Source organism: Euwallacea similis, chromosome 26 (assembly GCF_039881205.1).
Source record: "Euwallacea similis isolate ESF13 chromosome 26, ESF131.1, whole genome shotgun sequence".
Lineage (NCBI taxonomy): Eukaryota > Metazoa > Arthropoda > Insecta > Coleoptera > Curculionidae > Euwallacea > Euwallacea similis.
In genome coordinates, this window is record NC_089634.1 from 1,048,011 (window position 1) to 1,066,574 (window position 18,564).

General features: G+C 38.7%; 1 protein-coding gene across 1 annotated transcript in view; it reads left to right on the forward strand.

Annotated features, from left to right (window-relative positions):
- Positions 1–18,564, forward strand: part of olf413 (DBH like monooxygenase olf413) — a 43,131-nt gene that overhangs the window by 2,109 nt on the left and 22,458 nt on the right. The window contains exon 2 of the mRNA XM_066402546.1: positions 9,708–10,025. Coding sequence (XP_066258643.1) covers positions 9,756–10,025 — 270 coding nt within the window. The 5' untranslated portion in view covers positions 9,708–9,755. The remainder of the gene's footprint in view (positions 1–9,707; positions 10,026–18,564) is intronic.

Consider the following 18,564-nt stretch of genomic DNA (forward strand, 5'->3'; position numbering starts at 1 on the left):
ACCTGTAGAGGAAAAATCACCTGGGTAAGCAATCTATAAGCTTGCATACGAGACTCTGATAGCTCTTTTAGTTTTTGAGATACAGGATCAGTTTGATGCTAAAATTCCCGAATTTGCTGGTAAATAAAGGTTCCTCAAACTGCACGTCTGGACCGTCAATACTCATAACGAATTCCCATTCTAATCTCGTTTAATATAATATTTGCCTGATGGCAACCTCGACTTCTCTGCGGGCTACGCCACTGATCCTGCCTCATCTTCATTTAGCCACTAATCAAATTCATGGAACGTTTAAATTTGAATATCTCACTTAAAAATTCACGGACTGATTACAAGCATGATGGCGGTTTCACTTATATAGCTCGAAATTAGTATTCTAAAAAGATAATGACGACACTGTGTTTAAGAATTCCGGACCAGAAAGAGGGATAGAAAGTTTCTTTTTGAAGTTTTACCGGCCCCCAAAGGGCATGAATTTATTCCGTGTATCTACTCGGAAATTATTTATAATATTTGAAGTGAGCGTGTCCTTCCTTTTGAGAAAAGAACATTTAATTACAACATGTGTCGAGGCTAGACAAAGCCAGAAACGCTCACCCACTCTTCTGCGTTATGTAGTCTGTTAAAGCAAGACGTCATTAATCATCTTCAAAATGTCCCCGAGGAACAAGAGCAACTTAAAAGCTTTGGCATGTACTGCTTTAGTGGAGAGTAGATTTTTCCATGTTTCTCATTGTTCGGCGTTTAGGGCTTATCACACAACCAAAAGCTTATACAGCACTAGTTTGTTGTTAATAAACAGAAACAATGCCAGGTCATTAATAACCAGTCCATCAGCCGAGTTGGGTTGTAACTTATGAATAATTTTCGCTTTGGAGCTAATGTCTTGGACAATCAAACCCCTAGAGGTTCGGCATTTAAAATTGGGGCTAGTTTAAAATTTGATTAGGTCGAATTAGTTGTCTTAGCCCTTAATGGCAATGCTAACACACAAACGAAGTTTAATTAATTTTGAGAAGAGGATTTGCCGAGGGGCTTTGAACAGACAAAACTGTAAACAGTCGAGGAAACTGCTTTGTTCTTGAATGTAGCACCAGCCCTGAAGCTTAGAGACAATAGTCACTTACTTGGATTATATCTCGCCTGGCGGGAGAACGCAACCTCAAAGTTTGTCATCTCTTATTGAAACAACCATCAACGGCCATTCACTGAAACTACTACGATCGATACAGAGTTACACACCCAACAAAAGCCTTTTGAATTTAATTTGCATGTAAAGGGCACAAGGTCGATTTAATATCGTACATAGAACCAGTCCCACAAAGGGTCGAGTAGGGTTTTTGGAAACCACAGAACAGCCCTGTAATACCCAACCAACGCAACGTTGAGATTTTTATTAATAGATTCTCATGCTGAACTCACCAGAAGATCGGTTTAACAAATGGACGTTCTTTCGTTACAAACGGCGGCCAGATGGGCAAAAAGTGAGATCCACGTTTTCAATTTGAAATTTACGTCATCGGCGGTTATGAGCTGTAGAGGCGATTTATCCCGCTGAAATGGACCAGCAAGGAGGCCATTTTGGGCTACAAATCTCGTTTTCTACTTTAATCCCTATGACGGCAAATTAAGGCAAAATTTATGACATTGGCAACAAGGTGATTTAAACTTAACGGCGCCACATTGTAACGTCTCTCTCGCTCACGTAGAGTTTTCACATAGAGCCACCACGATCGTCTGACAAAAGCGCAACGCCTAGTTGCCATTTACTGGATTATCCTTGCAAAAATGCTAAACTCTGTCAAACAATGGCATCATGAAGATTTTCAAGTCAAAAACGCACAATTCAACGCGAAGCTTCCAGAACGGAAATCTCACTTTCTTATAACAAATTAAGGACGGTTTATAAAATCGATTTTAATAGATTCGCCTTGCTGTCATGCTAAAATAAAGATCGCGTCTTAATTAGAAGGTCGAAATTTATAGGAAAAAAGGCGAATTTGTTTCACACTCGAACCGGACGAATCTTCGGCAGCGGGACTTTTTACGGGATTACCGGAGCAAGACCCGGTTTTTTGGGTTCCCAAGCCATCAGATGTAGTCAAGCAGCAATCGTCATTAAATTTTTTCAACGCTCCATTTGTGCTTCATTAATCATCAAACTGAAAGTGTCGCATGAAATCGTCTTCGTTGCCGTCGGCTTGATTCTATCGGATTCATTTTGAAAGTGACGCCTCCTCGTTAAAAGATCGCGTTTCAATTAAGAAATAGAAGTGTCAAATGTCCTATGCGAAGAGTGTTAACAGCACACAAAGGGTTGCCTAAATGTCGGACAATGACTTGGACAAGAAAAAGTGTTCTGAGTCGGCCTATTACATGCTAAAGCTTTTAACACCGTCGTTCCGCGGAGACATCCAGAAGATGATTAATGACGTCTCTTTTCGACGCAGTGTCATAGGAAGTACGAGTGTGTTTCTAGCTTTAGTTGTCCTCCCGATGTGGCTCATTAAAAAATAAAAATACCTCCAGTTCACACTTACGAAGACTGCGAAAAGAGGTTGTGTAAATATAGGTAAAAGTGATGAATGGAGCTAGAGTGTTGGTTTTGGGTTTGCGCCAAAATGGGATCTGTTCACGAAAAATTAAGCTCATTGGTCTGAAAAGTTACCGAATTCTTAGTTGTATAGAAAGCAGTGGCGTACCAGGCCCGAATCCTAGAATGTTGTTTTTGGTGTAGCATTAGAGTAATTAAATTTTGAAAAATTTTGCAACCACAAATAATCGAAGATAAAACATTCATGCTGGTCATGTACTACACGAATATCCTAGTAAACTTGCCTGCAGCAGGCCTATTTGGGTAACATTTGTGTTCCACCATAGGAGCGACTGTGTTAAATTTTAATTAAAAATTGTCAAAAATTAATTATTTAAAGAGGTGCCAACTCTTCAAAAGGAAAACTCCTCTCCCTTTTCCCTCACCAAATTAAAGTGATTAGGGATAAGATTTTTGAGTATCGGGCGTCAAACTTTCCTAGGAAGTGACGTCAAAGTAAGGTGTGATGTGAGATTATCAAATTCGGGAATCTGACCCCTGAGCTCGGACCTGGCTCAGCTCCATTCTCTCACTCAAAACTAATGCCACGAATCTCAAAGGTTTAGATTGACAAAGCTGAAGCATGACTCGGTTTTCTTTTACGCCCTAAGATCGACAAACGTAAATTCCACCCCTTTCGGTGAAACAAAAGCCCAAGAAGCTTTCCTCGAGAGCCAAAAAGTTCTCGTTGGAGCAAAATTCGTCGACGTGCTTTATGGGGTGTATCTCCATCGCGTAGCGGCAATAACTCTCCCGTTTTGGCGCAACGGTTTGGGTGGGACACGATACGAGCAGACTTCATATTCGGAAGTGCACTCCACTGTTTCAGGCTCGGAAATTAGTGTTTGCCGTTAATATTTCAAGTCGGACTGAAAAATCCGGTTTAAATCCTCTCGCTTGAATGTGTCCCGCTTGGATTGTCGCGAAACTGAAAGTCATCTCTTTTTGTGCTGAAAGACACTGCTACTAGCTTATTGATTCATGGATTTGCCAAAACTCGTTGAAATGCACAGTAACGTGGCATTAAACCAGTCAAATCGTACTTGTTGGAACGTCAGTCGAATCAGCAAACTGCCCCAGCAGCTGCCATATATGGCCTCACTGATTACAATTTCATTACTAGACGCATGTACTTAGTCCGGCCCTGGCCTGAGCAATAATTCAACATTCGGCTGCCTACTCAGATTCCCGGTACATGTAACAAGGAAACCGACAACGCATTAAAGAAAAACCGCTTAATGTTTGTTTATGAAGAAGCAGATAAAGTGCACTAAAAGCTCTCCTCTTATCCGCAACATCATCAGCGGTTGCATGAGCGACTTTTGCAACCGAGAAAGAGAGGTTCGTGAGGAAGTTGTTAACCTATATTTAGCGGGGTTCACGTGGAGGCCGTTTAGGTTGAGAGCATGACCCAAAACAGTACTGGTTTATTGGTATCTGGGGCCATCAAGTGCAGTTTGTTTCTTGTTATATCAGCATCAGAGTCTAGAGCCCCACAGAATGAGTCGATTTAATAACGCCGAAATCGATGGCATCTCGGCAGACAATAGCGACAAAAACCTGCTCATTTCACGCGCGTTATTCTATAAAAGAAAAACGTTCAATCTAGGGCTTTTTAAGATTTGTTCAGGTGCCGATGATTAGGTGGGAACCATTCCATCAAGCGGAGGAAAAAAATTGGGGTCTCACCTGCCCCTCTTAAACGGCCCAAACTGAAACTAGCCGAAAGTTAAATTCGGTGTGAAGTGTGCTAGCTTGGCATCAACTCATTAAAACGCCCCTAAGTAACCAGAGGTATTGGATTACGTGTAATAAGTCTTGGGCGTTGAAAGGCAACAACGCGTGAGAATTTAATTAGGGAAATTCTCACTGAGTTCGCTTAGGATCTGAGGAAATTGCTCTCATTCGTGTAAGAAAACAAAACTCTAAAATTCGTTGAACTGTAAACTGCGACAGCCGTAAAACCAGGCCCTCAGGTAAATTACTCGGGGGCAGAAATCTGGAACTGCTTTTTTTATTAGATGTCGAAGGGGGCCCAACTAATCTTGCTATCTGCCTATTGGGTCCCGGCTCTATAACAGTAAAATAAAGGCGAAATGGTTCAGAAATCGGCAAACTCGTAAAAAATAACGTACTCGAAGAACGGGAGGAAAGTTGCTGAATTGCCTAATGGCCGGCGACGAGGGCTAATTCGGTAAAGCAAGATGTTGTTTTTCTTGGGGTGAAAAAGTTAATGAGTCTTAAAAAAATCATACACTTCAGGGTAAAATCGGTCAAAAGAGAGAGTCAACTCTTTCCTGAGAAACTCTTATGAATCAGTGAGGTTTCACACGCGACAGAGAAAGGGGGCGGGATACTTTGCCGAAATTTGAAGATTCAAACATGCAGAGTTCTGAAAAATTATAATTTCAAAATAGAGACAACTACACCTTAAAATCAGTCTAAAGAGTAGCTTTAGTCCTCTCATTCCTTGAAAAGACACGTCGACAAGACGACGAATCAGTGGCGTTTCGCATGAGGGGCAAATAGGAACAGAAGAGGGTTAACATATTTTTTAGAAGCTTAAGGACCCAAATATGCAGAGTTTTGGAGAATTATAAGTCTAAAATGGAGTTATCTGTGCCGCTGCGCTTTAAACTGGCGAAAAGCACGGATTTTGGTTTTAGCTTCCTGATAAATTCACGTGAGCCAGGAATGTTCACATGAGGGGCAAATATTGTATTAGGAGATATTGTATGGAAATTAATTTATGTCTCGACCTGTAGAAAAGACGAGTTTTCGAGGCCTTGAAAGGCAAACTCTCCCCATGTAAGCGTGGCTGAAACACAAGCTTTGAACTAGAAAAAATGTTCCGTTGGTGCAGTTCTTTGTTTGCAGGTTTTCTCACTAGAGACCCTGTATATTACTAAACTCTAAGAATTTCTGTAGTAAAAGGGGAACAATTTATAGAATGGAACAGCCAAATGGAATAAATTCAATGTCTGCATATTTCAACATATGCGGGAAAAATACCGAAACGCGTCAATTTTAGATTCTAAAATTACATCCTGTAACGTAAAAATTTCATCCTTAAATTCAACCCCTTTTGAGTGGCAATTACAATCCCCAATTTTTAAATTGAAAGTATGGGCTTGTGACATCATTTGAAAAGTCTTTTCATTCTCCATTCAAAATTGCTATAGTAACGTCGTTTAAAAGAATAACAGAAAAAAAATCCTTTAATTAATAAAATTCTATACAACAAATTAAAAACTTATTAATACTATTTCGTTATTGATAATGTAATAAAATAACAAACCAAATCAATTTCAGTGTGCCTCGATTTAACATTTTCAAATCGATGGATAAGGAAGCAAGGATCGCCAGAATGGCCGGCACGACCACCTGATTTAACTCTATTAAAATCCATATGGGGATATATGAAGAGTATGATGTACAAAACGAAACCACGTGATTTAGCTAACTTAAAAAGAAAAATAAAGCTTGCGATTAGATCGGTTACGCCTCAAATGTTGATTAATATTAAAAGACATTTTTATTTACGGTTAGAATACTGCCGAGAGGATCGAGACATGCATTTTGAACATCTCATAGAAGATTGAAATTGATTTGTTTTGTTCTTTTATTACATTATCAATAACGAACTGGTGTTTGTTATTAGGTTTTAAGTTTTTTTGTAGAGAATGTCGTTAATTATATGAATTTATTTTGTATTCTATTATTCTTTGCAATAAAATTTAAAACCATAGCAGTTTTGAATAGAGAATGAAAAGATATCACAATCCCATACTTCTAACTTAAAAATTTGGAAGTTGCACTCGTCACACAAAGAGGGTGAAATTTATGGATAAAATTTTTACATTATAGGATGTAATTGCAGAATCTAAAACTAATGTGTTTTGATATTTTTTCACATATGTGGAAATGCGTAGATATTAAAATTAATCCATTTGGATTTTCCACTCTGTATATGTATAGGGTTATTCACCTAACTCGTTTATTAAAAGTTTACTACGATCTAAAAGTAATATGAATTAGAAAATTTTGAGTTTTTTAAAACTTCCTGTCACTTCCGGTTTAACCGGAAATAGCTGTCAACTTGCGTATTTCAAATGGGACCCCCAATTTATTATTTTATTTTTAGAGTTTACGTAATATTTGAGATACATTTTGTGTATAATGTCCTGCACTTAGCCTTTATCGTTTTTGAGATATTTAACCTTGAATTAAGAACGTGTCTTCGCAATGGTCAATTTTAAAATTGCACATCCCTCTAAATGATAATAATTATTTATTTTTATTTATTTTTCAATGGCGAACTACGTAAAGAGTAAAAATTTATCAAAACGAATATATGCTACTATAATAGTTTCACATAAAACTTAATTATTTCGAAAATGGTTTAGAATCAGTATAAATAACCCTGATACAGTTCGATAGAGAATTATATTCCTTACTTGATAACACTTAAAGTTATAGTATGTTCCGTTTCAAAAAATAGACTTCTGCAATTTCAAAAATGTGAATTTGGACACCCTGTAAATAACCCCATATAAATAGAAAGAGTGTAAACTTAAGGCTGTGTATTGACCTTCTCCAAAATATAAAGATTATGTCTTTAATAACTGTAGAGATATGTAATTTTAAAAGTGGTCATTATGGAGGCACGATTATAATTCGAGATCAAATATCGCAAAAACAATAAGGATTAAGTATAGGATATTATACAGAAAATGTGTCTTAAATATTACGTAGAATTTAAAAATAAAATAATATCCTGGGTGTCCCATTTGAAATAAGCAAGTTGACAGCTATTTCCGGTTAAACCGGAAGTGACAGGAAGTTAACAATATTTTTTAAAGTTAACTTAACCCGAAATTTTCAAATTCGTATAATTTTTAGATACTAATAAACTTTAAATGAACGAGTTAGATGAATAATCCTGTATACCTATCTACGTTTAAACGGTTAATTGAGGGATGTGTCTGAGGTGTCCAGCTTCGAATCCAATACCCAATTTCAGTTGGAGCGTTCGTCTACCCCAAATTAATTTATTTCCAGTAGCATTCTCTGGTTAGTTTAAGACTATCCGCTAGGTTATTTGGTATTCAATCGCAAACGTGGTAGCGCTGGAAGCTCGATAAAAGCCGACACAAAGCTATTCGGTACCAAAAAGCCCCGAAAGCACCGCCCATTTACCAGATAACAATCCTAGACGAACGTGCATTAAAATATTAAAATGGCCTCTCAGACGGCCTGGATTGTGTGCCACATGTAAATTACGTATAATTGAAACGCCATCTCTATAATGTACACGTAATGGGTTAATAGATGTCTGTCGATAGCAGGATGACGTGGCGTAATATCGAATTCCACCTGTAACTCAAGTGGGTACGAGAGGAAATAGATCCTAACGTGGTGTATAATAATAATAATAATAGAGCGATGTCTCTTGTAATAGATTCTCTCCAATGCCGTGACTCGCTGATCGGTAAAAAACCTTTAAATTTCGGCATTGTTGATCTGCAACAATCGGAGCTATTGTATCAAATATCTCGCGAGTCCTTGACTTTTGATTTTGCGGCCCCCTTTAACGTTACTTTCAGGCCGGGCCTGGAGCAATTTAACATTGCGTGAGATGGAATAATAATTGCAAATTGTAACATAGGAATGCAAAGGCGAGGGGATTATTTACAAATTGTCGGTGTGTATTATGCAAAACGGCTTTTGTTCCCATTAGTTGTATTGTTTATCGGGAGGTGAAAAGGACTCACTCTGCAGTCAATTAAAAAGCGTTTATGGTAGTTCCACATCATATTATCGAGTGTGAAATGAATCTCTCGGAGGCCCCTAGCAGGCAGTTATTCGCGTAAAGTGCAGAGAAATCCCATGAATTTCTCAATTTGTTACACTTTAACGTTAATCGGAGCGACACAAAAGGCTCCTCGCCATGTAATGGAGCTCCGCTGATTAGTAATTATGAGCGCTTAATGATGCCCCGATGGATACGATTCCGTTTTAGGACATCCATAAGGCCAAAAGTCGACGTACATGATGCAAAACATCCCAGGTGTTGCATACGATCATCAATAACACCATGACGAACCTGATAATTACCCCAAACAGGCGCAGGATGTTGCGGTTGTTTAATACTTTTTGCCCTTTACCATGGGCAATAATCAATCTTTTTCCATTACTCTTGTTTTTGCTAATAATAATTGCCTCCATCTCATTACAAAGGATTGTGAAAATCGAGCCAAACGTCGATAGAGGCGCCGGCGATGGAGAGGATTAGGAAACCCTAAAACATGCAATATTGTAGGGATTGCTGCAAGCGCGATCCTGAACTCTATTTTTGAAAGATTTGTTCAATTGGCACTACCTTTTTTATTTTACCCCTAATTGCGCTCACCCTATAGAAATTACTCTCTTCAATTCAATAGTTTACCAACTTCACAGTGTCCAGTTACATGTGTGCTTCACAGGACCAACTTATTTTTCGTCCTTAACTGACGGCACGTAATAAATAAGGACGGCTGGTATGATCCGCAGTGAGCTGGCGACTTGTGCCACAATCGAAGTAGATGCAGTGGTGGCAATTGCAAGCTTTAATGGGCAAAACAAGTTTTTTTTCCAAGTAATGGTTAGCAACTATTTTTAACTGCCGCATGTAGCTTATTAATCTTTGATCGATACTTAAGGCAATTTTTAGCCCATAAGTGCCCCCGCACATGCCATTCAAACGAGCCCTTAACGGTAAATACACAGTTTTCGAATAAAATATCTTCGAAATCGGCATGCAATTAGACGGAAACAAGAAGACTGGTGTATATAATTAAGTACCGAATTGCGTGCCTGGTCTTGTAACGTTCGACCTCAATGGTCTTGAAGACTGGGTCAACACCGCCGAAGATATTATTATGCGTTCCTGGGAATACGCATTTTATTGAACTCGAAATCGAAACTGAATAAACACAATTCCGATTTGTTAGACCGTTAAAGCCGCTGTGAATAATGTGCCCATTCGCCATGCATTGCATGGCTAAGTTGCCAATGCAGACTTTCACTTTTTTGCAATTTCATCTGCGTGCCCTAATTTCCACGTTATTTCCAGATAACAATACGATGCTAATGTAAGCTGCCCCAAATCTACAACACCGCCATGGAGATCTGCCAAAGGCTGTTGACAGTGTTAAGTGCGTTTTTGACGTGTTTCGCGAGTTCCGTTTGGACAGCCCGATGGTCTCATTCGACGTATTTGAGTCCCGAGTACCGGCTGTTGTGGTCTTTGGGGCCGGGGCCTCAAGACATCACGTTCGAACTCCAAGTGAAAACTTTGGGTTATGTGGGGTTCGGATTTTCGAGGGATGGGCGTATGGCCGGCTCGGATATGGTGGTCGGCTGGGTGGATCAAGGACAGGTGTATTTCCAGGTGAGTTTTACGTTTCGTTGTGAAAAGTGTTACAATGGTGATGGTCTATAAGGATTTTTCGCAGGCGTTGTCTCGATGTGCTTTTTTCTTCACTTATTAAGCATATATAAGTAGTACAAGTGGTCATTACGAATTTTAATAGCTGTTGGGTATCTTGTTGACGACTTTACGTATTCTATAAAAATTTCCGTTTCTTGGAATCAAATATTGTCGTGAGGACAAATACCCGTCTTTGTCTCTTTTTAAATGCAGTTATTAAGACAATTAAAGGCACTTTAGTGGAATTTTTCCGAGTTCACAGAACCGGTGTTTACCCAACTCACAGAATGTAAAGACAAGAAAGTAACGAAATCCGCGCTGTGCTTTCAAAGAGGTAACGCCGCCGCGATTCCGATCTAAACGGTCCGTATTAACATACGGCCACCATAAAATATTAACTTGGCCCAGGTACCTGACAAGAGGGTTCCGAGATCCAGTCTCCATCGTGATAGGGAAATTACGGACTGGCGTAATAATATTCCCAGGGCCCCACGTGTGTTACGTAAGCGCATTTCGTTCCAGCCTCGATTCCAGAAGCCCCTCGTACATTTTTTTAACGAGTCAAAAAGGTATTTCCAGAGTTCCCGGTTGTAAACCGGCGGCAGTTTATTCAATGCTCCCTTTAGATTTAGTAGGGCAAAAATCCGGAAAACGCAAGTCAAATAAAAAGCCCCGGCAGTGCCGGGAGAGTCTTGCAGGAGATTTAATAAGCGGAAAGCGTAAAGCAAAGATAATTTGCTGCGACAGTAAACGGAAAATTCTGTATGGCACATCAGAAAGTAAGCTTTGTAGACGTGTTGCGAATGATTTAATAATAGAAAAAACGACACACGACGGAGTTTAATTCGACTTATTCAGCAGAAAAGAAGCTTGATCTGGATGAAACAAAGGGGGAGTCAAAGCAGGCATATATCATCGGTGTTCGCAAGTGGAACTAGACACTCGGTCTTTTTGCAATTTAAAGTCCGCACTCGGGAACGGCAGTCATGCATAATGCCCCCGTGCAGCCACTAAAAAGATCGATTGCCGGTTACGAACTTCTTTCTATGGAGAATTATTTTTCTTCCACCTGGAAACTGATGAAGGTTCATGGAGATGGCCGAAGTAATCAAAGAGAAATAAATTAATTATTTAACGGGACAAATATGTCTTCAGTTAACCGAAGGATTTATGCGCTTCCCGCTGCAACACGGCTTAAATTGTTTGCAGAGAAGTCATTAAGAAGACGACGCCCTACACAAAAGGTTTTAAATTCCTCTTCGGGCAGGCCATTATCGCGGCTATATTGGCGGCTCTTTTATTTCCCAAACGAGCTGTCAATAATAAATAGTCATTTTTTTTTCTCATATTATAACCAAAACCAATTTGCCTGTGAATCTGCAGTAGTGCGCCTCAATAGCGGCTACTTAGGTTAGATTAATTGAGGGTTCGACATAACACATAAAAATCTGAAATACTACTTGCAAGAACACGGAAAACTGTACAAATATTTCTGTAAATGGTATAAAACAGCTCAAAAACGTTATATTGTCCAGCAAAATTTTCAATTCATACCACTGTACTAATCTCACCAAGGCCATATTCAGCGCCACCTTTAGCCCGCATTACATAGCTATCTTCTAAAGATCATGGAAACTCTAATGAGACACACGTCTATGAAAGGTAAGTTTAGGTTCTTCATTGTTTTCCTCCCTTCCATTCATTTCCTTTTTTAAAGGTCCTTGAAAACCATGATTCCATGCTCATTCAGCTAGTTTTGCTCGCGAACGTCACAACCAAATCAAATATATCATTGTAGAATTGGCCTCATCTGCTGTGGCTGCCGTTACACTCAGATGCCTTAAGCCTTGACACGGTACGCAGATCACTGACCGTTGGTTCTGCCGTGGTCACACGACTGACCTCGGTGGGTGTACCACAAGTGCAACCTAAATAGATGCGTGATGCGTACGTACCTGCCCAAAACGACGGCGGTGGGCACGTTTTTCCCCCACAGATAAATCTCCTACATGAATGGGGCATAAATAACCAGAAACTGTGCCTCAAACGGCCGTATATCGCTATATTATCATAACGAGTTTCGCTGCTCTAAATCATCTTGCTCTACTGCTGTCATCTAAAACTTTATGCTAATATTGGGTTGCGCGAAAAACAAAGGCACAATGGTACCGCAGGTAAAGGGGTACCATCGCGTAACGTGGACAGAGCACTCTTTATTGAGAAGAATCGAAGTATAGGAACTAAATAAAACTAAAGTTTTGGAAAAATTTACTCAAAATCACTTAATTTATCCGTTAAATCTCTCAATTTCTGCCACTGTGTCAACGCGGCATCATATAGCTGTCTTTGTTTTTTATGTGCCTTTAAACGAAGAGGAAATTAAAGGTAATTCTACTACTCCGAGCCGCAGAATGGGCTCTGGATGTAGTTAGCACTTACGTGGCATCTTTTGTTTGCTTCTAACAGCGTGTACCAAATAAGGATGGTCATGAGTGCCAGAAGCGTTGAAATTAGCTTTGACTTACAACGTGGTGGCAATTTAAAAATTAAGTGGACAAAAAATGACCTACATATTTATGTCTGGTATCGAACTGTGGGAACTAGCTGATTAATAGTGGAAATAACCTCAAAATGGTTCAATAAATAAATAAAGAAAACTCACGGAAAGCAATCAAAATTCCGTGATCAACGGCCGGTACGTGTTCATTCCATGATGGGTTTAATGGATGATATCTGGGAAGTTGTGCATGATTAGGTTGTTTTTCTTCGGCCCCCGGTTCGATTGCGGTGGATTATTGATACGAAACAGGGTTTTGATGGATGAGGGCAAATAATTTGATTGATAAAAATGGTTTCGACCCGGCGAACTGTAAAAAATTTAATCCGCTTAATGCCATTGAATAGATTGAAATGTAGTGCTTTGTAATTTTCATAATGGATGTTTTTATAGTGGTTTTGTGTAGTAAGAAAGGTCGTCCCCAATTAACGGGAATAATTGATCATCTTCGCCATCAAAACCTCATTATGCTAATAAAGGTGACATTCTAACAAGCAGTAGCTGAAGCCATATTTCCTCGTTATTGCGATCTAAACAATTTTTTTAGCTCCGATCCAAGTGTCTTTTTATTACGGGCCACAGTCAAAGAATGTCACCTGGTTACTGCGAGGCATCGGACCGTGTATAACAACTCTTGATTGCCAACCGGCCTGAGGGGACGGTCATGCACGTAGGATCGGGACTTTGAGCCGAAATAAATAACAAAAAGAGAGCGACTGCCACTGTTTTCTGCAATCAAGAGCAGCTGTTCGAGGCCCTTAAGGCGTAATCCTTTATAAGGGCCTGCACCGACGTCAAAGATTTATTACGACAGCTACAAATGCGCCTAAAATTTGCAGCATCCTCTTCCCCGGGCACGATTTATATCGATGCATAATAGACATGTCTAAAGCGATCATGCAAAGTATATGGAAATGGGTGTGTGGAGAGATTTATGCTTGTTTATCTGTCTGTTTCAATATAGTCGTCTGAATAGCTAAGAGACTCGCGCCACTGACTTGAGAGGATAACTACAATGAAATTATCTTCAAAAACATTAAAATTCGTTCACGTCGAGCTTTATTTGCCTAGAAGTTTCCCCCCATAAACCACGATTTCGCTACACTAAAATAGATGGGGGGCATTAAAAGTAATCTGGGAAAATAGATAGTTTGAGGTCTGCTTTAGGCGTTACCCACATATTTTGCCCCCTTTAGTTTCCGGGTTTTGTCTCATTAATTTGGATTTTCTTTTCTAGCAACTCTTCTGTTTTAAGAAATAGCTTTACCACAACCCGTAATGAAGCAGACTTAATCCATGTTTCCACGAATTTTCTCCCCCATCGGGTTCCAACTCCGGCCCTGCCTTAAGGCGCACACCACGAAGAACCTTATCGAAACTAATCGAAATCGGAATCTTAATTTCCAGTTAGCAACCATGTTCTTTTCAATTTTGGAGATCTAATCAGGTCCGGGCGCAAATTGAGCGGATCTCACCTCGCCACCAAATTACTATTATTTGTGCCGGAAGAATTACTTTTGTGTGCAGGATGGCGATTTCATTTTTAAATGTAAACGTACGCAGTAATTTGGGCCTTGGTCATTGGATTACACGTAAGGAACAACAACGATACTTACCAACCGAAAAGTGAGCGGGCAACCTCTAATTTGCAGGTGTAAGACGCAATTTAAATTGTGGGTTGTTTGTGCTCTTAATTCGAATTTAAATGACTTTTGTGGTGTGTTGGAGGACTAATGATGTAATGGGTGATATCGCAGTTACAGATCTCTTGAATTTCATTATTTTGACTCGTCATTTAGTTGATTGTTTCATATCAAGGTTAGTCCGCCTAAATTAATTTAAATAATGCAAAATAAACAGCAACATTTCACAGTGACACTTTGAAAAAATTTAAGGAAATTTTCTAATTTCCTCCAATTTTTCTCTTTCCTTAAATTCCTCAATTTAAAATGCTCATTTGTTACTACTGGAAAAATCAAACTGAAGCTGGAAAAATACGAAACTTGATGAAGAGTGAAACGTAATGCAATCAAAACAATAAAAAATCAGTGGCTCCTCTAAGAGCATTAGCCCATTGATACCTACAACTTCAATGGCGCGCCAGATATGACAAAAATCTTTGTACGCCACTGAAGGCTTCAACATGCAGTTGACAAATAACTACAGCCCAAATGTTAAAAAAGTATTTTTTTTTCGCTGCCACCAATCATAGGCTTGCTTAAATGAATTAAGAAATGCATAAGAAAAAAACACTTTTGTTTCTTGTAATGATCATTTGCCACTTACTACTGTGAAATCATTTGTTCGAATCAAGATATATCGACTGAAAGCAAACGTTACGGTTCCGTAGCTTATAATCATCTTTTTCTAGTATATACTCTTGAATGAAGACAGATTAATGAGCGTTTCAACTTCATCCACAGGCTACTTCACTATTAAGAGTCTTCTGTTTTTGTCTAAGTTTACATACAGTGGGTCAATTTCAAAACCTTGGATTGCCTGTAACTCTAAAGATTGAAATTGTTTTTTAGAAGATTCAAAACCATTCCGGCAGAATGCAGGGGGAACCACTTTAATAGTGGGTGCAAGTTTCTACGTGCACTCTTAAGGGGGTTAACTACCTCAGCTCTCAAAGTTTAAATTGCAACACCTGTCATATGATACCTCATTTTAAAGGTCTTTGTAAACTACGTATAAAAAACTAGTTTCAATAAAAAAATCAATTTTTAAGAAGTTACAGCATTTTTAATACAGAAATATCATATTTAAAAAATACCCACAAAAACAGTATAAAATGGTCACTGTTTTTTTTAACAGAAAAATAATCAGAACTCAACATTTTCAAATGTTTCAGGGGTAATGGATTGACATACTTCAGTGATTCGAAACTGTAAATCTTGCAAATTGGCTGACTTGGTTTTATAAACGACCGATTGAATGTGGCGTCAAAAAAAAAATCGAGGGGTGTTAAATGCAGTAATCGCGGTGGCCACTCTATTTCTACCCTGTGATCAATCCATCTTCCTGGATAATTGGTTTTGTTTGTAGAGCGAAATACGGTGGAGCATCACCCAATCGAAGATGTTAAAGATTTTTATTTAATTGCAAGTCGTTATCGATAAAGTTGGGGTACCTACCCCTTTTACGGGTACATGTAAAAACTTGCATATTAAACAGGTTTCTCCTCCATTCTGCCGAAACGGTTTTTCAATGTTTTAAAAAATTTCAATTTTTGAAGTTATAAGCAATCCAAAGTTTTGAAATTGACACACTGTATAGTCAACAGAGACAACTGTAGAATGCGGGGTAAGTAGCGCTGGATATAATTCGATGAGAACAGCACAGTGGTGCTAAATGAGAATTTTAACAGGCAAATAAAAAAAATGTCTGCTAAACCCTAGCATAAAATGTGTCTAAATTAAAACCGTGAGAATATACGAATATTGCCCAAACTCGTTAAAAAAGGTGAGGAATAAAGCGGACTTACATAATAGGTCGCAAAACGGGAGGAACCAACAAAAATAGGAATTAACCCTGTCCTGTTTGGAACTGTCCGCAAATCTCTCTTTCCGTTTTAATTCAAAACAAACATTAATCGAGCGAAAAAAGCGACGAGTTATCACGAACTGTGTAACGAAAGAAAACGAATGAAAAATTTTTGTTTACACTTTTGCGGAGGGTGACGGATAATTGGCAAGTTTATAGGTGCTCAAACGTAATAAAGCCATAAATTAAGGCCCATTCTCAGAAACTTATATTTCTCCACGGCCGACACCCAGAGAGAATGACATTCCGACGATCCTTCCTTTTTTTCGTTGAGTCAGAAGATGAAACGCGATGAATTCCTCGGGATAATTTATAATCGCTGCCTCTTGCAGCGATCCTATAATTTCGTTGATGAGATTTATAATTAATATCTATTAGGAGGTTTTTTTGTCTCTTTTTGTGTTGGACGAGGCTTTTTGTAGCCTCAAATCGGATATTTCTGCTCGCTCAGATACACGAAATCCATTAAACACTGGAGAACGAGTTCTATCTCCAACTAATCACGACAATGTTTACAAAACCGTAATGGTTTCGCTACAACATGGCAAAAACATGACTGATTTAGCGTGGACAAAGCGAACGGAGCATATATTTCATGTCGGGTATGTTTGCTGTCCATTATTAAAAGCTGACTTTGGTGTGGGGAAAAAATCGACGGCAAGCGCCATTTGGTACTGCTCCCGTCCGAGATCCAGTTGATTTATGTTCCTCCTGATCGTAAATCAACCCCAGAGACAAATTACTCCTTTGGCAGTCAACTAATCGAAGTTAGTTGTAAAAATGATGTTTTTCCCGGTTCTTGTGGGGCGCGATAGTAACGCCACTGGGAGTAGAGTCAAATTACAAAGCATCTCCACATATATTTCATCGTCCTAAGGGAAAAAAGGAAGGGAATATTTCATGTGTGCTTTTGTAAAAAGGCCCGTATGTATAATCAACATTCTTTATTTGACGCTTTGTTTGGGCTTGTTGCTCGGACACTTCGGCCTTAATTGCTTTATGAGCCACTTTATATCAAACGCATTCATATAAAAGCTTTTCTCGCCTCATTTTTAATTCCTACCACAGCCTTATTACAAATTTAACTTTAATTTATGATGCAACTAAATTGCATTCTTCAAAGGAAATTGTACAAATTTGCCAGCTATTAGGTGCGCAAATTAATATCCTGACTGGGCCGAGATTACATAACGTTAATAATCGGACTGCAAGGCATTAGCTATTGCGAAAAAACGGTTGAATAATAATAATTGTACTATTAACGCGGCTCTAATTGGTTCGAGGCGTTTGTTTAGAACGGTTTTACAATCGGTCTTTAACTTTATTGAAACACGAACATCTAAAAATTCCCATCAACAAGCGTCGTGTAATGGCAAAGAATTAGGACAGGGACGAATTAAAATTCAATTGGTGCACACGCGAGTTGAACAAAAAAATTGTCTTGGGAACTTACTCTGCTGAGATCTCAAGATTTATGGCTTATTTAAAAGTTTTCATTTGGAGGAAAAGAGAAAAGCAGGAAACTGCTTTAAGACAGGTTTGTTTTGTTTTATATTATAACGGTTGTTTTGTGTTGCAGCTATCTAGAGAAACATCAGTAAAATTAGCGGAGGCGAAAAAACAAAAAAAAATGAGCAAAATCAAATTTTAATGTAGAAAATTAAATAGGAAATGTCAACTGATCGGGATTATACAACTGTCTTGTTCTGGCACATGCGATTAAGGGGATACATAAAATATAACGTATATGACAACTGAATTCAAAACCCATTTTGCTTTTTTAGGTTAATGCGATTGTGGCTGTTCTTGACAAATTTGAGTATAATGTAATCTTTCAATAGCATAATAGTATAATATAATCTTCGTCTAGACTATTTGAAGTAACAAATAAAGGGCAGAGTAGGTGGCGCTAAGTAGGACTTGATTGCTCCAGCACAGTGGTGGCAAAGAAGAATTTTAACAGACAAAGTGACAATTTCCTCACTAATTTCTAAATTGGTCTAAGTTGGACGAAAAAACTAATTCAATCAGTAAACCGGATATAAGTTTCTTGAAAGATTCTCTTAAACATTACTAAATTAACTGCCTCTGCATCTCGCACAGTTTCCAAGATCCCAATACAGGCACACCAATTTGGACCCCACTGTATACTTACAGCAAGAAGTTCGTTTTCCGCTAAACATGAAATTGTGTAGTTATTACGGCACGTAATTCCGACTGTACATTTATTAAATGTACAGTGGGAAATATGTGCCCCCTAACTGCATAGTCTTAGTTTATTTCGTCAATTACTGCCTATTTAAATTGAGCTACTATATCCAGATGCGCGTTTGGTTTATGTAGAGCAGCAAGATTAATTCATCATTTTGTATCCTTGTTTACCTGTATATAATAAAG